Source organism: Lemur catta, chromosome 9 (assembly GCF_020740605.2).
Source record: "Lemur catta isolate mLemCat1 chromosome 9, mLemCat1.pri, whole genome shotgun sequence".
NCBI lineage: Eukaryota > Metazoa > Chordata > Mammalia > Primates > Lemuridae > Lemur > Lemur catta.
The window spans coordinates 27,419,435-27,438,891 of record NC_059136.1 but is presented as its reverse complement, the minus strand read 5'-3'; the positions used below and the strand labels follow the sequence as shown (position 1 = coordinate 27,438,891).

The following is a 19,457-nucleotide window of genomic DNA, read 5'->3' as shown; positions in this document are numbered from 1 at the left end:
CTGGAATGAGAGACATTCAGGTTCAAACCTCTGCTCCCACCCTTCCCTACCTGCCTTCCCTCAGGTAAGGTCTCATCCGCCCACGGGACATCAGGCAACACCAGCTCATCAGGCCTGACCGGGGGCAACAGCCCACAGTGTCCCTGTCTGCCACTGGCAACGCATGCTGGCTCTACTGATAAGCACGGTCATCTTGGAAGATCACTTTGAGTTTTAAATGAGAAAGTAGGTAAGAACATGCCTGGGACACAGCAGGTGCTCACTCAACGCTGGATGCTCTAATCATGTAGTGGCCCCCAACTTTTCTGGCACCAGGGACCGTTTTCATGGAAGACAATTTTTCCACGGACTAGGGAGCAGGGGTAGGGGGGGAGGGTTTGGGGATGATTCAAGTGCATTACATTTATTATGCACTCTATATTTATTATGATTACATTGTAATATATAATGAAATAATTGTACAACTCACCATAAGTTGGGGACCCCTGCTCTAATGGATCCCTCTCCCTGAATAGGGGTGTTACTGTCCCTGTCCCATCACAAGCTCTGGACAAGCATGGGGGGAAGGAGAGCCAACCTTCACTGAGTCTCTGTCTCCCTGGGCATCAGGTCCTTGTCTAGAAACTGGGAGAACAGGTACAATTTGGTCATCTTTTGTGTTTTTAGCATCGATAACTACTTATCATATTTTCCCCATGGCTGGAAAGAATCTATCTTCCAATGAAGCTTCATCTCTTGCATAACAGTGAGTTTGCATGTCCAGTGTTTATGCAGTGAAGAATCCTTCATCTCTGTGAGTGTGTCGGGGCAGGCGAGTGAATGGTAGTGCTGCCACCAAGTGGAGTCCGGTGCAGAGCAAGGGAGTTAACCCCAGGCAAGCATATAGTGTGCATCAAGCATTTGCAGTGTTTAATGCAGCCCAAGGTACACTCTGCCCCCACACAGACTTCTATCTGGGTGGCTTTGAGGACATTATCTGACATTGTTGAGCCTGTTTCCTTAACTGGGAAAATGGAGAGAATAATTTCTTGCAGGGCTGTCATGAGACTAAGTGTGATGACGTGATGAAGTGTCCGCAGGAAAGCCAGCAACCAGCGGTTAGTCCCACTAGCCCAGTTAGTGCCATTAGCCCTTCCTTGGCACAAGGGGCCTCAGGCCCTGGCGACAGCTCTTCCATTCCCTCCCAGAGCCCCACCACTGCCAGCCGTGATCAGAAAGAACCAGGCTAGAGTCCTGGGGAGCCCTTGGGGATCCTCTAGTTGTGGGGATGCCAGTGGCTCAGGTGTTGGGAAGTTCCCCCTGAATGAATGCAGAGCAGCCTCTCTCCTCAGCACCACTGTGAGTAGGGACTGGAAGCCGCAGAAGCTGTGGTTTAAGCATCACCCGGTAGCAGAAGGTGTAAACTGTCTCCACAGCTCTGGGCTCCCAAGCAAGAGCAGCTGTTGGAACTGACTGGGTCCCAGCGAACAAGGGGCCTTCTGATAACCCATAGGGCTACCCGTGCATGGGGGCCCCTGTGCCTGGAAGTGTCCCAGCAGGGCTGGGGACCCCCAGCAGTGGGTGGGGATGTTGTCTGCAGATGGAGGAGCTTGACCAGGTGACCAGGACAACCCTGGAGGGCCCTGCAGTTCCATGGTTCCATGGAACTGATACCAAAAGGTAAAGGGCACAGAGCTGCTTAGGATTGGATTTTGTTCCAGACAAAGGCAGGATAGGAGGGAGCAGGTTTTGGAGCCAGGCCTTCCTAGGGCCCAGCACTGGCCAGGGGCGTGGCAGGTGTCCTGGTGGCTTCTTCCCTGGGGATGCAGGAGGAAGGATGGCCTCACAGGGTGGCTGCACTGGGGAACCCCAGACAGGACCCAGGAGGCCTGGGGTGGGAGCTGTGGGGAGGGGTAGCTGCACCAGAAAGCCTGCAGTTAATGCAGGGAGTGAAAGCGGGTACGGCACAGAGGGAAGGGGAGCAAGGCAGTCACACACCCCTGGGTTCCCAGCCCTGCTCCCAGACCCAGCATCTCCAAGACGTGGCTGCAATTTCTCAGCCCCTTATACCTCTGTCTCTCATCTGCACAAAGGGGATAGCGGCAGCCACTTCCCAGGGTGTCGGGCCTGAAGGTGCACAGGACGTGGTGGCTTATTCAGAGAGGGCTCCCAGGTGACCTCGCTGGGCATCCACGCTCTCTGTGAGAGCCAGAGAGCAAATCCAGAATCCGGGTGGACATGTGCCCAACACTCGCCCCATGTGACATCGGGGCCAGGGGCTGCCGTGCGGGCCTGGTCCTATCCACAGTTCTGTCCACTGTCACTAGACATTGCTGCCTCATCCTGGGATTCCTCTTAGCTTTCATATGTGGGAGAATTAGAAAAAAATAAAACAGGTTTTGAAAAGCAAACATATGCTCTACTTTCTGGTTTCATTTTTTATTTTGGTTTCTGTGAATAAAAACAAAGATTTGAAACCGACAAAACTTTGAAGAACAAGGAAATAATTAGGTGGCAGCAAAGGGCACTGAAAGAAAAGATGAATTGCCCAACGTAAGTAAGGGCTGGGAGAGGAAATGAAGAATGTTCCCGAGGTAAATGGACTGTGAGGCAAGGCACCGTGAGATAAAGAAGCAGTTGTCACTGCAGAACTGAGAGGGGCACCGAGGTATTAGACGCCTAGCGGCTGCTCAGACCCCAACAAGGAACAGAATCGGGGCCTCTTGGGGATGTCAGGACCCACAGCAAGGGTTGCCCTGGGGGGGACAGGGCAGGGCAGGGCAGGCCAGGCTCTGCTAGCCACAGGGGAATTGGGATTTCTTTCTTCAGGCAATGAGGAGCCAATGAGGGCATTAAAGTGGGGCAGAAGCACCATCTGGCTTCTGGTTCCCAAGGTCATTCTGGCAGCGGGGGACAGAGGGACAGGAGTCCAGTGAGGAGCAGGCTGCTGAGACGGGCGGGTGGGGAGGGAGGGCTGGAAGAACTTGAATGGGAGAGCTATTTGGGAGGTACCGCGGGCATGACTCGGTGATTATCTGCATGTGGGGGCCCAGGTGGGAGGAGAGAGACAGCCAGGATGTCTGTGGCCAAGCGAGAGACCTGTACCCTGCCTAACATTCTCTAAGCATTAACTAGCTAACCTCCCAGGAAAGTTGGATAACACTTTTAGTCACTAGAATTTACAGAACATTTGGTTATTAGAGCTGAGAGGGACTCTCAGGGACCTTCTGTAAGATCCACTGTCACACAGGTGGGGAAACTGAGGCTCAGAGATGTTGGGAGATTGACCCACCATGCTGTGGAGCCTCAGGACCATCTGAGACCCAGGCCTCCCATCCCCACCTCTCTTCTCATCCCATCCTCCCCCTCACAGCTGAGATAAGGCCTAAAAATAGCCAGAGTCATTTAAGGAAAAACCTGGAGGTGAGGCTTTGGGGAAATGCGTTTTTTTCCAGAATACAAAAGCTTCTCCGATTGCCCCATTGCATTTAAATTTGCAAGTCAGAGGCTCCATCTCTTCCTAACCCCTCTCCAGCCTCAACAGGGCTGGGACACTTGTTCACGGCTGGTTATAATTAGAGCAGACGGTAGACAAAGCAGGTTTTCTGTGCACTTAGAGTGGCATAAACGGGTATCTGCTCTGCACACTGGTGCTGCCCACCTGGCATGGTGAGCTCATTTCCTGGGAGACCCCACAGGGGCGAGGGGAGGCTTCAGGACCCACTGGCTGAGGACTGACACAGCAGGATTCAGGATAGAGGGTCCCAATCACCAGACAGACTCCTCAGCAGTACCCTCCACCCATGCTGTGGGCTAAAACTGTATGCAAAGTTCTGCATATTCATGTGTGCATGCGCACACACACGTGCACACACATGCACATACACACACCCTTTCTGAATCTTCCTGACCAGAATCAGTTACTCTTAGGTAGAAAAAATACTTACTGCTATTTAGTCTATAGAATGACAGGACTGCTTTAGACTCATTCTAAGTTCCAGATGATGCAGGCCGTTTCATTTGTTCATTTGTCTGTCTGTCTGCCTGCCTTCCTCCCTCCCTTCCTCTTTTCCTTTCTTTCTCCCTTCCTCCCATCCACCTTTTTATCTGTCGGTTCATCCATCCCCCCAATCATTCATTTGTTCATGCTTTGATTCATGCTTCTTACTTTTACTCATTTCATTCATATACCCACTCATTCATTCAACAAACATTTATTGAGCCAGGTACTGCCCGCTGCCCTTAGGACACATAGAAGAATGTCCAAGTATGGACAGATCCTGCCCTCAAACAGTAGATATGCTTGCTGGGGAGGTAGACAAAGAAACAAATAATTATGACACCTTCTGATTGGAGTTTTCAGGATAGAATAAAATTCTAAAACAGCAACTAATGGCCCTTTGGGGTCTACAGTGATTTCTTGGAGATGACTGCTGAGTTGGGCTTTGACAGATGAGTAGGAGTTCACTATGGGAACAAGGTGAGGATGGGCACACCAACAAGAGGAAATGTCCTCAGCTAAGGGGAGCATTGCAGTTTTGGGTGCTGGTGGGCATTCCAATAGGCCCATGAATAAGCTGGGGCAGAAGAAGCAGAAACCCTTAGGCAGGGCCAAGGAGCATGGACTAGATTTTAAGAGCCAAGCAAGCTGAGCTGTGGAAAGACAGCTCTTGGTGAAGGGGAGGGAACAGGGCAGTGCTGAAGGCTGGCATTCTGGTTATAGGGATATGACAACATTCTAGAGGACAGAAAATGGTAGGCAGGATGGATTTGGTGGCAGCAAAGGGAGGGCAGCTTTTGTGAAATTAACTCTGCCATCCACCAGGTGGGTGCCACGACAGCCAAAGTGCTGTGTCCCCTTTCTTTGGCTGCCTGTCTAGGGTGGCCAGTCTCCCGGGAAGAGTTCTGAAGCTCCATATTCTTGCCTTTTTATGGCAGGAAAAGAGAGTAACTTTTGATGATCAGGGTCAGAGTGCCCAATTTTTAGGACAAACATGACTTTGATTTCTTCACTCTGCTGAATCAGTTACCTCAGAATACATATTGCACAGCTCGAAGGCCAAGACTGGCCACTCCATGTGGCAAAACGTTTATGAATGGGGGCTTTGCTGAATGACAGTCTGGATGGGAACTTTGACTCTCCCACGGACTCAGGCAAGTGACCCAATCTCTCTGTGTCTGTTTTCGCAACTGTAACATGTACACCAGTGCAGATCCCTTGGCATCCAGCAAGTGCTCAGTGAGCATTCATTGTTACTATTATTATTGCTATGAACAGCATCATCGTCATAATTATTCCCTCCTTTGGACACATGTTTGGAACAATGAACGACTGAGGGGTGCTGGAATAGAGGACTCATGGCTCACACAGCCACCTGTAGGTAACGCAGCAAGGTGAGAACTTACTTTGCAGAGGGACGTCAATGGGAGGTGTCGGGGGCAGAGCTGGGCAGGCACATCCGAGCTCCAGGAATGGGTAATAGATTATCCAGGAGCCAGAGCTTTGCTGGGGGTTACTAAGGCAAAAAGCAGAACATCTAAGTCAAACTGCCCAGCAGTTCTGCACCCCGGGCAAACTGCTCAGCTACACATACACTTATTTCAAGTTAATTGAGTTAATAAAGTGAAGAAGATGAAAGTCATCCTCATCTCACGCATTGGACAAAGAAACCCTGATAATGACAGCACCTCACTGAACACTGCCTACCCATCAGGTGCCCACCCTAAAGGTGAATAACACTACCTTTGTCTGGGTTCCTCTGAAAGCGCCGGTAGTTCATTCGGGAGGTGCTCGATAGGGAGGAGGAGGAAGAGGCAGGCAAAGAAAGCAGCTGATGAAGAGTATGGCGCAAAGCCAGGTACCCTGGGAGAAGACCACTCCTGGGCCGTGCTGAGAAACTCGGGAAACGGAGCCACGCATAGACCTCGGAATAATCCAACCCAGGGAGCAGCAGAGCTGGGGTGTTTCTACACCAACAATCACTGGCTGAGGAGTCTGAACTCCCTGGCACATTTTGCCTGCTGTGCACACAGGCAGAGCAGCCTTCCACCATTCTAGAACACTCCTTCGGGCACAAAGATGCAGATGCTGGCATCTTTAAGTCAGCAGGGCACACCAACATGGCAAGGTCCCTGGGATGCAGGCAGGGCACTGGCAGTACCCGCCCAACACCTAGTCCTGACCTCTCTTGGTCCTGACCTCCCCTGGTCCTGACCTCCCCTGGCTCACTGCCATGTGGCTGGAAGGGGACCCAGGACAATGGAGGAGGGAGGGGGGGTGCCCGACCCAGGAACAGAGGAGCTGGGCTGAAGCAGCTGTGTCCCTGGGTATGGGAGGAGAGGAAAACTTCCCTGAGATCACACACTGAAGGTGCTTGGCAGGACGCCTGGCCGCAGGGAGGACTAAATTGATGTTCAGGGTTATCAGCACTCGGGGCCACTCCCGCCCCTGGCACTGTCCCAGCACTTCTGTTCTGTCATAGCCGAGACAGCCTTTGAGGAGACTCTGCAGTCTTTCTTTCTGCTGCTGGGTCTGCAGTCACGTGTCTCTTTGTTCTCTCACCCATTGATTCACAGCTACATTTATAACTCTGATTCACTCTCTCCTTTCCTCCAAAACACGTTCATTATTCACTCTTTTGCTCACTTTGCCAATCATTTGCTCCCTCGTTCACCGGCTCCTTTGCAAACTCATTCATTGCAATGCAGTACTGAGTGGCTCCTACAGGACGCCCACAGTCTGCCAGACAGAACCAACGGGCATGCTCCTTACTGTTGGGGGGTCTTTGGTGAGAGAGGCCACCTGTGCAGTTCAGGCCATTCTTTCAGGACTTTGGTGAAAGATGGGAATGAAACAGGGTCAGTGAGGCCACCCCAAATCTACTAGGGTCATGCTTAGGTCCAGAAAATAGTACCCCAAAGCAAGCTTCTCTCTTACCTGTGATTTCCTTGGTTTTTCCGTTGGTGTGCCTAAAACGATCTCCTTCCACACGGACACTGGGGCACAGCACGTCTGAGAAAAGCAAGAGGGGATAGAGACGGATAAGAAAATGTGACCCACAGACACCCTGTGACATATGACAGCAAACGGACCCTCCCCCCACAGCACGTAAGGTGCCTTGAACAGATGCAGAAGCCACTGCAGCTGCACGTCACACGTTTTTATTTTCTCGTGTACTTTTAAGCATTGAATCTGCAAACATTATGCTCTGCACTGGGGGTGAAATATGCACACGGCTCTGCCCCTGTCTACAATGAACTCACAGCCTTGTCCATTAGAGGGAGCCAGACGCAAAAATCAATATTATCAACCCAGTGTCGTAAGTGATAGCAAGGTGTGCCGGTTGCTGGGGGACTGAGGGCACCTAACCTGGCTAAGGAGGATGGTTTCCTGAAAAGGTTCCTCTTAAAGGACTTGTAGGACTTAGCCCAACAGACAAAAGACCAAAAGGTGCCACAGGCAGAGGCAGCCTCATGCGTGAAGGCGTGCACACGCATGTGAAAACTCCACGTCAGCGGGGGTGGCAATGGAATGGGAACTGCGTGCCGGGGACAGACCAGAAAGATGTCTCATATGTCACCTTCTGGAGCTTCAGGCACAATTCCAGAAGAATTCAAACCCCAGGGGAAGCAAAACTTCTCAGTTACACAGAAGAGTGATCTTAAAGTCTTCAGGGATCTTCGCTTTTTAAAAGTCGGAAGGAAAATGAGCTCATTCAGTCTCTCTCACGATCTCGGGGAGGGCACTAACTGAAGTGTAAGGAGCCGGGTCGCCTTGGCCCCACCACCAAGGAGCTCAGTGGCTTGGAGAAGCCTCTCCACCTCCAGGTCTCAGCACAGGCATCTGTGGCACAGGAGACCTCAGCACACTCACATGTCACGGGGCTGCAGTGAGGACGGGGCAAGATGAAATCCACGGTAGCACCGGGGGTGGGGGAAGCAGGGACTGCACTCTCTTAAACTTTGCACCTGAGGCAGCTCACTTCCTCCCTGAGACCCAGCCCTGCCTGCAAAGCACTTTAGTTATCACACATCATTATTACAATCGCACATTCTTAGGTGGTCCCAGCACCCCATCAATTCCACGTGCCTGCATGTTTCAGTGCAGAGCCAGTGTGGGCCCCCTTATCCATCAACAGTGAGGGGAACACATGCAATCTTTCCTGACTTGGGAAGAGGTATTTTTAATGTTTATCCTAAATGGCACCAGCAGGTCTGACAAGCCCCATGGAGGGGGTTATTTTGGAAACAGCATCAAGCCGTCTGTCTAGGACTACGTACAAGACAGGCTGCAGGCACGGCGCAATATTTAGACAGCTCCACCCAGGCCAGTGGCAGCTGTGGGGTGACGATCAATTGCTTTCACATTGGCAGCACACCAGAAAGACAGGCTGGGGACTGTGTGTCATTTTAATGAGTTTAAAATTTAAAATGAGTTGACTCAGAAGGTTCTATCTATCCTCGATTATGAGTAAATCTCTGGGGGCTGATGGCTGGAGCTCAGAGGAGGCTGCTACACTGAGTCACATCTCCGCAAATATCCAAAGGGGAGGACCACGAACACAGAAAAGACAGAGATTCTTAGAGAAAATGGTAGATTTTGCCCAAATTTCTTTACGAAATCATTCCCAAAACAACTCACAAATTCCCTGTGGCATCATCACTAAGCTGCATATATTCAAGAAGTTCAAGGAGTAATTTATAGTTGACTTGGTTAAGTCAAGACAAATGGCTTCCAAAATGACCCCTCCAGCCAGGCTTCCCAGGGATGTTGGGGCCCTCAGGGTTCACCTGCTTGGCAGGGAGGTAGGATGAGCATTCAAAGCCTCTCTTAGCCTATAACTATAAGCCATTTTCCAATTCCTTTTGGCCAGGATAGCTCCACATCTTGGATAATGATCTGTTTATTTCTGCATTCATTTGTTTAAACTGAGATATTTACCAAGCTCCAGATATGTTGCAAACTCTGAGCTACTTTTAGGTCTCAGAAATAGACAATAGATAAAGTCACAGTCCCTGCCTTCAGGGGGGCTCCTGGGCTGACTGTAGGGGCAGCCTCCACACACGTCAGCACAATAAAGTGTCAGAGCGTTGTGACATCATTGTGTCTCCTTGCTCCCCAGGGCTCCTCCTCTTCAATCTTAGGGACTCTGTCAGACTTCTGCAACCCTAGGGCCTTGTTCCCATTCATGCCAGCCTGAGTGATGAGCCCTGCTCAGGGCCTCAGCGTCCAAGAGCTGAGGGCACCATACTGAAGTCATTGACGGGTATGTCCGTCTCCCCAGGGAGTGGGAGCCTTCTGACCTGGCTGGGTCTCAGCTCACCTCCCTATGGCCACTGTCTTCCCAGCCCCAAGCCCACCACAGGCCTTCAGTTCATGTTGAACAGAAATGACTGCTGACACCTGAGCTGAGAAGCAACCCTGGGCAGTGGACTGGGGAGACCTCCAGGCACATGGTGCACCACGATTTTGATGAGCCAGTGAGATTCCATGAACTCCTGGGCTCCTGCCCTAGAGGCGTAGCAGACACTATTAGCTGTCAACCTAATATCCGCTTCCTACTCCTTCCTTGCTAAAGAAATGCCACTTTAGTTCAGAATGGCAGAGTTTTCAGCACAAGAAGAAAATCTGTGGCCAGTTGGTCCAAGCCAATGATGGTTATTCTGCTCCTTGCCTTTCCAGAGTTGCTTGCAGCTAGGGGTGGACAAGTGACCCTGATCTGGCCAAAGAAACAAGTAAAAGAAGTTTGCCATGGATGAGGGAAGGGAGGAACTTAACAAGATTTTGGTTTTCTTGATGTAAGAATAGATAGGGAGATGGGGTTGGCAACTTTACTTTCCCTTCTTCCTCCCCTGAATGTGGGACATGATGTCTGTGGGACTGTGCAGGAGAATCAAGGGGACAGGGACTCCAAAACCAGCAACACTTCCACTTACTTGTCCTCATTACCAAATGGCAAAAAGGGCACACACATTTGCCTGTTGGGGGAGGGAAAGGGTTTGCACAAGATGGTCTCTGATGTCATCATGCTTTGCATTGACACACCCACAGTTCTGTCTGCAGAGCACAGCCATGCCCCGTCCCCTGGCTCTCAGCCAAGAGTCATTCCAGTTGGGAAAAGAGGGTTCCTGCAATTATAGAGCACTCCTGTGTGCCAGTCATCTGGCTTTGGATTTAACCTACAATAAGCATCTTAGAAAGGGCAGATTTTGTTCGTATCACTCAGATGTAAAAACTGAAACTAAGAGAAGAAACTCAGCAGATAGGAAGAGTGTCTGCATTTGAATGAACACCTACTTGAATCTAGCATCTAGGACGAGAGATGTTGCCCCAGCCTAGGAGACCAGCAGGACTGGTAGAAGCCAGGGAAGGATGCTGGGACAGCCCCGCTGGGTACCAGACAGGGAGAAATCACTGCTCATCCATCACATCACCGTGGCAGCCGCTGCTGAGTGCAGCTGACCACAGACAAGATGTACGACATCCAAGTGGGCAGGGGAAGAGGCGGAGGAGGGGAGCAATGAATCAAAAGCCCAGCAGGCACACGGCCCGGTTCCTCTGCCTCTCCAAGGCCAGCCAAGGAATGGTCCACACATCTCCACTTCAGCGAAGCAGCAGACACTGCGTCAGGCACAAGGCCCCCAGGGATAACATTAATGAGGATTATAATCCTGATGGCTCCCAGGGACTGAGTGTCCACATGTCTAGGTATTATGCCTGGTGTGCTATGCTGATCGTCTCTACGTCTCTTAACAGCTCTGCTGGAGGGATGTGGTTATCTCCACGACCAGCAGACACATGTAGGTGGCTTGCTGTGCACCAGACATTGTTTCGAGCATGTTGAATACATTAGCACATTTAATTGAATCCTCGCCACAGCTCTGCAGGGTAGGTGCTATTATTTACAGATGTAGAAAGAAATGCATGAAGAAGTTAGTCAATTGCTCAAGGCCACACAGTTAGCAAAGGCAAAGTCAGCAGGATGGCTCCAACATCCAGTCCTTGGCCATTGCATGATGCAGCCTCTCCAAGGGCTTAGTCAACTGCCAAGGTCACTGGCCAATAGAGACTCAAGTCTGTTTCAAAAGCCTACACCAGCAGATGGCTAGTTTGCCACCTCCTGAGGAAGCCCATTCTGCCTTTGAACAGTCTAGATTTGTAGAAAGATTTTTCCCACTGTGCACCTATAGGATTCATTTGCTTACACATGGGAAAGCTGAGGCTCAGAGAGGTTAAGTAATCTACCTAACATCACACAGCTAACAAGTGGCAGAGATAGGAACTGAGCCAAGGGAGTCAGACTTGGCATTTGAGCACTCAACCACTATCCACACAATCTTAGCATTGGGAAGCACCTTGGGTGTGACAAATAACAACCAGCCAGTTACTGAGTGGCTACACTGTGTCAGAGTCACACATACTACACACGTGCTTTCCTTTAATCCTCTCCACGATCCTACAGGGTAGCTACAATTATCCATATTTTATAGGTGAACAAATAGCATTCCTAGTTGTTTTTTTTTTTAGGGGATTATAATTGACCACATCTCAGGACAACGAAGTGGATTGTGTGAGAGGATGAAGGAGATGACCCAGAGTCCAGACACTGGGCTCTTATGCACAGTTCCACCTCCACCACCTGTTCTGGAACTTCCTGGAGATTTCTGGCTCGCAGTTTTCCTCTAGGTCAAAGCGTATGATCTCCAGCTGCTTCCCAAGTAGCCCCAGATCCCCTGGTTTGCCCATCTGCATCTCCCAGCTCCTTTGGGCTGGAGAAAGGGTGTGGTCAGGTGCCAAGTATTTTGTGGGAATGTTTATGTAGGTGTTTAGAGGAAGTCTGGTAAAACATTCAGTAGAGAAAATATTGCTAGCAAGAAAACCCCCCTGGACCCGCTGACAACTGCAAACACCGGTTCCCGAGACCAGGGTCATCTCCCTCCTTCACCTCTTTGCCCAGCACAGAGGGAGGGGTGAAGGGAGGGGAGCTCTGGCACAGCTGGGTCCTTCCTGCAGGCAGCTGGGGACCCTTGGTTGGGAACTAGCGAGTCAGAAGAAATAGTGACAAGGGAGGCCCTGCCAGTGCCGTCTCCTCTCCCAGCCAAGCAGGAGCTGCACGTTGTCCTGAGGAGAAGCTGCAACAGGCCAGGCCAGCAGGGGGGAACCCTGGCCCCTGGGGCCGATGGGAGGAAGCGCTGGAGTCAGACCGACCTCACCTCTGCCATGCCAGTCGCCCCGTCTGTGTCTGTTTCCAAACCCAAAATAGGGGTGAGAGTTGCTGTTTTATCCCCACCCACGGTTGTCCTAAAGATCAAGTGGGATCGTGGATAGGAAGTTCTTGGCATGATGTCTGCCACCCAGTAAGTGCCCGTGCATTTATTCATTTATTCATTCAGCCAACACGTTTGCCAAGTACCTGGCATGTATGACCTGGTGTGCAGAACAAGCACAAACACGTGAACACACGGGCCAGGTGGCTCCTTTCCTTGTGGTGCCCACGCACTGGTGGAGGAGGCAGAGAGCAACACGGAGCTACACAGAGGCCAACACAGAGATGCAACTGGCCATCCCATGAGACCCACGCTATGGGGCATCAGGAGTGGTGGGCACTGGATGGGCCCTGGTCTGGGAAGGCCTCTGAGGTGAGTGACATCTGAGCTGAGAGCAAAAAGGGGGATTGGCCAGCCATGGGAAGAGCAGTGCCAAGCCCTGAGGCAGGAGGAGAGAGAGGGGAGAGATTGGAGGACACCAGGCCATGGAGAGCCTCGTGGCCCAGGGGCTAGTTTGGAATTCAAAGCAATGAGGAGACCCCGCTGCCCAGGTGTGCGAGGGTGGATGTGACCGAGGCCAGAGAGCAGCAGGGCCTGGCCAAGGCAGTTACTGTCCGAGGAGGGCTGTGAGCGGCCACCCCTCAGCCTTGATTTCTAACTTCCTAGTCCCAGGGGTCCCTCTACCTCATTTTCCTCCTGGGGAATGTCCTGTGGACCAACCACCAGCAGGTATCACCAGAGACTGTGAGGACCTTTCTCTAGGACAGTGCGGGAGGAGATGGGAGCACAGGGGGACCCAAGGGGCAGCAGAGCCCTAGGCAGCCCTTGGTGTGCGAGACAGCAGACCTGCCGGAACCAAACCTCCTTTTACACCACGTTTAATGAAGGCCTACTAGGCACTTGGCCCTCAACCGGACTGGACATAAAATAATAGGCAGAATGACAGCCCTCTGTCCTTAGGGAACTGCCATCCAATGGAAAAGATGGGACATTGATCAAGTGAGGCCCTGAGGTGTGATGCTAGCAGGGAACATGTGTAATGCTAGCAGGGGACATGCTGAGGCAGGGGGGATGAGAGGGTGGGATTGCAGGTCACCAGAGGGGCGGGGTGTCACTGGGCTGTGAGGGGGAGTGGAGGGTGCAGGCAGGAAGGAAGAGAGTGACCCGCAGGAGGTCTGGGCCAGGGCCTGGTAGGGGGAGCACAGACACACAGTGGGGGATGGTCAGTACCGGGAGGAGCGGCGGTGAGACAAGGTGGGGTTCAGAGTTGGGTGGGGCTGACAGGCCGTGGCAAGATGTGTCCCTCTGCTGCTGGGGAGGCCTGGCTGTGCCAGGACAGGGGGGTGACAGAGACCAGTGGGCACCACTGCAAGGGTCCAGGGGAAGGGGACAATGGTGGTGGTGGTGCTGGGTGGGGCAGAGACTAGGCAGGCTTTGGTAGCAGATCAGACGTAGAGTGTCTGGGACAGAGAACACAGTATCCTGCACAACCGGAAGACAGGAGCCAGTTCTAGACGTTTTACATTTGAGATGTCAGATAGATATTCAGCAAGCATCCCGAGCTACACACCTGGCCTGCAGATTTCAAGACACCGGTCCTGGCTGGGGATTTCAGTGTGTAAGTTATTGGCGCATGGATGGTGTTTAAAGCACCGGGAGTGGGTGAGATGGTTCAGAGATAGACAGAGAGGACAGAGAAGAGGTCTGCAAACTCGGCCCCAGGGCCTCCACCTATGAATAGGTGACCAAACGAGGGGGACACGGCAGTTGTGCAGACTTCAGCTGTGCCTGACACCGCGGTTCCCTAGAGCACAGTGAGATGTGGCCGCGTCGCTGCATTTGTGTGCGAGCATTTCCAGCGGGCTCCTCAGTGCCTCTGTGTGTGTGCGTGTCTGCGGTGTTCACTGTGTGCCTGCCCTTGCGTGCATGTGTGTGACAGTGCGTGTGAATGTATTTGGGCGTTTCTACAGTGCGGGGCCTGGTCTTGGAAGACAGTAACAGAAAGAGAAAGAGAGGGAGAGAGGGGAGATTTTGTGTGGGTGGCCTGTGGGACGCACTCCCAGGATGGCCCAGTGGGTCCCTCCCTGCCAGGGCTTTCTAGGGCACGCTGCCAATGACACATTCCCGACAGGGCAGAGGGCCCAGCCTGGCAGGCACGCGAGCCCAGGCCCACAGGCCCGGTGCTGGGAGGCGGGGCTGGGGCTGGGGGGCCTGCTCCCCTGCCCATGGCTAAGCTGTGGGTCTGCCTGCATGTGGCCATCCCCTCTCCCCCATCCCACGCCTGGGCCCCTTTCTTTGGTAAGAGGTCTGAGACGTCCTCTTTTTCCGCTGGATCTCTCTGTCTGCCTCCTGCATGGTCTCCACACCCTTTCCCTCCTTCTCACCCAGGCTACCCCTTGACTTCTGCCCGCGTCTGCCCCCACCTTTCTCCACTGACCCGGTGCTCACCTCTGGCTCACTGCCTCCTCTCCCAGAGGCACTTGGCCAAGATTCACTGCAGTGCCCAAACCCAGAGCTCCCCACAGCTCTGTCCCCCTGGGGTCAGCTTGTGGGAGAAGCTTCCAAGGCCAGGCATGAGGGCTGGGCAGTGCCAAGCAGGACTGCAGTGTGGCTCTCCTGCCCTCTCTGGGGCCCCTGACATGCCCACATCATCCCCGGCCCTAACCCAACACGGACTTCCCCGACATCCACGGCTGCCTGCCATCTGTGCGGCGGGCTCCTGCAGTCTCCCCATTTTACAGAGGAGGCACCTGAGGCTCAGAGAAGAGGGCAGCAGATCCGGGACACAGAGAAGCTCTGCCATCCCATCCTGAAAGTCTGGCAGGTACAGGTGAACAGGGAGGAAAGGTTGACAGTGAGTGAGCTGTGAGGGTCAAGAGAGGGAGGCACTTCTTTCTGGAATTAACATTCTGACACACAGAATCAGACTTCAGGATCAGGAGAAAGTCTGAGCGACCCTGTAGTCCAGTCCTCTTGCTTCACAGACAAGGAATCTGATGTCAATAAAGAGGAACCACCTTGCAGTGAGGCCCCCCTGAGCCAGGCCAGCCTGGCCCCCTATGGCAGGTGCTGACCCCTACCCCCCTCACCGACTCATTCCCAGAAAGCCAAGCCCAGGGACGCTGCCAGCTATAGGACACGGACTCACGAGCTTCTCCAGGTACAGTGGGAAACTGTCCTGGGAGTACGGCACATGGCTTCTGCTGCTGTAACACCAAAATGTTCCCACAAAGCTTTGCCTCTGTCTTTGATGAGACCTTTGATCCAAGTTCACGGCCTTGGGTCATAATGTCAACAGCTCAGGATGAACAGACATCTCTGTCTCTGTTCCGTTTGCTTGGGTGTGACTCTCCTTGGGCAACCGTGTCCTTCCATATCACTTTAAGGAGTCCAAGGATTCTGAATTCAAACCTGCCTCCCAGGCTGTTATGAGGGTGTATTTGTCAAGTTAGGAGGACAGAACATACTTGCTAGGATGCTTTTTAAACTTGATCTGTGAGTTTTAAATAGCAATGCACATAGCATGAAGCCCCCCTATGTTCTCTTGCCCCAGGCCACTCGCGGTTAGGGCAGAGGAGAGTATGGAGCGAGTCTGCCCCAGGTCTCCCAGCCCAGATGCACAGACGCAGTGGACAGAGAGGTGCTCAGCTCCGCACTCAGCCTCACATCCCTCCAGCTCAGCCCTTCTCAGCCTGGAAGTGTCTCACTCTCAACCCAATCTGAGCACAAGGCAAGAAGATGTCTTTGTGTGCCCTGGATTTGGGGGTCTGAGACAGAAGATGTCTGCAGCAGAAAACACACACACTAGCAGGTGCTGAGGGTGCCATGACTTGCCTCTTAGGAGGCCCTGAGCACCCTCCTGCCAGACTCCCTCAAGGCAGCGCCAACAATCACCTCTAATCACCTTCTACCCCCTTGGCCCTTCACGTCCACATCTGTTGTTAAGTTGATGTAAATAAGAACCTTTTATAAATAAACAAGCAGACCTCCTGTCTATGTGTCTGAAACCACATCAAGCAAAAATGACTAGTCTGATTTCCAGAAAATCAGAGTAGGTATTACACTCAAAATGCACATGCAGATTTTTAGTAAAGTTATTTTTTTCTGGGCAAATGCAAGGAGACTGTTCCAGGGTGAAGGGGCAGAAGGAAGGGGTCTTCATTGTCTTGAATATGCCTTTCTAAGTTTGGTAGTGTGTGTGTGTGTGTGTGTGTGTGTGTGTGTGTGTGTGTACACTCATGTATGTGTTTTCTCTGAATACGTGTAAATGAGGGTGCGTATGTGAGTACATGTGTCTGTGTGAGAGTGTCTATATGTCAGTGAGGGTGCCCATATGACTATGTGTGTATGTTTGTGCATGTATTTGTGTGTGGGTAAATGCAAAGAAACCAGAGTCATTGTAAACAAAAGGACAAGGCAAGACACATATTTCACAGCAGAACAACTCACCTAAAATATACAGTTTTGACACTTGTTTTCCCTCAGTCTTCCAGTAAGTATGAGGTTGTATCAGAAACATCGCAATTAATCAACTACATTTCCTGGAAAGTCCCGAGACATTGTGTAAGCCTGTGTCCCTACTTACTCTCTCACAAGTGTAAGACAAGTTCAGCTAGGACAGGGTTAGCTGCAGGACATCAGAGATGCTCAGAAATGCATCATTTCCCCATGAATTTAATTATATAGATGTATATTTCTAAAGAGACATAGGTATATATAGATCGTCTGTGTCTCCGTATACATACTTTTTGCAACTATCAATTTAGTTGTGGCCACTATAGCTTATCCCTTTATCAACTAAAAACTAAAACCACCATGTGACACGCACAGTCAGACCTCCAGGACCTGGGAAGCTTGGGCATGACACGGGGCCCCCATGAAACATGTCCAAAGGCACCTCAGGAGTGGCAGCAACTCCAGATTCTCAGTCATCACATCAGAATACATAATCAAGAGCCAGCAAACTTCTGCAAAGGGCCAGAGAGTGAAGACTTTAGCCTTTGGGCCATGCGGTCTGTGTTGCAACTACTCAACTTGCCACTCCAGTGTGAAAGCAGCACTGTAGACAATATGTAAATTCCAATAAAACTTGATTTACAAAACTTGGTGCCTGTCTGGATCTGGCCGCGAGCTGTCATTTGTGGTCCAACACATTAGATCACAGAAGTTCTTCCTTCCTGAACAGACCAGTTCCCTGTAGAGAACTCAAGACAGATGAACTTCTAGACTCTGCTTGACTCCCTTCCTGGGATAAGAAGTTCAGATCCGACCGTGTTATTGTCAACTCCCCACATTGATTTTTAGCATGTTATTTTTTTATATAGACTTGTCGTGAAAATATTAAGTATGATAACAGTCTTAGCAACAATAACAGTAAGAACCATGATCTGTTATTCACCAACTTGGTAACTATCATGTCAGTTTCACAGATCAGCAAACCAAGGCTCAGAGAGGCAAAGCCCCTGGCCGAGGCCCTGCAGCTGGAAGCGGCAGAGGTGGGGTCCACTCCAGCCCCTCTGCTGTCAGCCTGGTGGTCTTAGCGATGCTTCCTGATAACAAGAGTTAATGTGCGAGGGGCACTAGTCAAAAAGGGAGCATGTATGTGCGTGTCCCCTCTGTTCTCGAAAGTAAGTAGTATTAGCATTGTCTTCTTTTTATAGGGAAAATTAAAGTTCAGAAGAGTAACTTGCCAAAATAAACAGAGAAGCCTGGATTTAGCCCAAACTTTTAGACCTGAGTCCACCTGCTGAACCTAATGCTATAAAGGCACAGCCTCTGCGGGAGAGAAGACAGGATTCCAGCCCCTGCCTTCCCTGAGGTCTCATCCTGGGAGCCTCTCATGGCTTCTCAGTGTGGGCAATGTCACCTCCAAAGGTGCAAAAACCAGTTTAGAGGGGCTGGAGGGAGATTATTGTTAGACACTACAATAATCTGTGGCCCTCCATAGTGCAACCCTACCCGACAGCATACACAGGTGCATAGTGCATGTGTGACATTGCAATTCCAGATAAGGGGGGGACAATTAAAAAAATGTTTACATAGGCTCCTTTGGGCAGAGATAATAATAATAATAAAGTTCAGAAACACTGCCCTTAAGTAAAAGGTACTTAGTCACTTTTCTGGTGCCATATATATATGACACATACACATTCATACATACGTGAATAAATTGTGTGTGTGTGTAAATGTATACAATAAGAGCGTGTGCTCAGGGCCATCATCATACCAAGGGCCTTCCTGGCACAGCTTGCTAGATCCTCATGGACTCTGCAAGGTGCCCTTAGTGATTCACAGCTACTTTGACAGTGCAAACCTCCTCTAGGAAGCCACCTGCAGAAGCAACTTCACAGGTTCATGAATAGCTCAGTATGAGAAAGTCCCATGTTGCATTGTCATAATAAACCACAGCCTGGAAGCAAAATAAAGGCTCATAAAGTTGGGAATGATGGGAGACATGATGGCCCATGGTCCCCCCAGCCAAATGAGACACACATGTCTGTTATAGAGAATGAGCTAGAGTTGCACACCTTGGTCTGCAATGAGCCAACAGCACAAGCATTCGTGCTGCACAAGCTCCTTTTGGTTATAATACATGGGTTGTATAGTTTTAGGCAGAGACAGGAGTCAGGCAGGGACAGTAACCAAATGGCTTCAGGGGTCATCTCCAGGGTTGGGTCTCACTGAACAGAGTTGGGAGACTAGTTTTCTTCCTTGAGGTATACAAATTAAAAATAAATGATGGGTGGGTTTTAGCTTTCCATCATTTTCAGTAATTTTCACCTAAAATTTCATAGCACATAATTAGAATTAAGTAATTCAATTACTATTTCTATTGGATGAATAATAAGTTTGCTCAAGAGGAACTCCCAGTGACCTTGAAGGGAAGGGGCCCGGACTGAACTGCTTCTTGCAGCTGATGTGGTCCCGAGTGCCAAGCCACAGGCATCGACGTGGCGGCTCCAAACCCACAGCTGCTGCCGCTGCTGCCGGCTCCTCTCTGGCCTTTGGGTCCACCCAGAGGGAAAGGCTGGGCAGGTCACTGTGTGGTCACATACATGTTCCCAAATGTGTGTGTTTGTGCATGTGTGGTGTGTCTGTGTGGCATGCGTGTGTGGTGCCATGTGTGGTGCCTGTGTGTATGTGGGGGGTGTACATGTGTGCATGATGTACATGCATGTAGTATGTGAGAAATGTCTGTGGGGTGTGTGTGT

At 51.1% G+C, this 19,457-nt stretch overlaps 1 protein-coding gene across 1 annotated transcript in view; it reads right to left on the bottom strand.

The window, feature by feature from the left end:
- The window catches only part of COL22A1 (collagen type XXII alpha 1 chain), a 253,599-nt gene that overhangs the window by 201,929 nt on the left and 32,213 nt on the right, over nt 1-19,457 (bottom strand). The window contains exon 4 of the mRNA XM_045561068.1: nt 6,917-6,991. Coding sequence (XP_045417024.1) covers nt 6,917-6,991 — 75 coding nt within the window. The remainder of the gene's footprint in view (nt 1-6,916; nt 6,992-19,457) is intronic.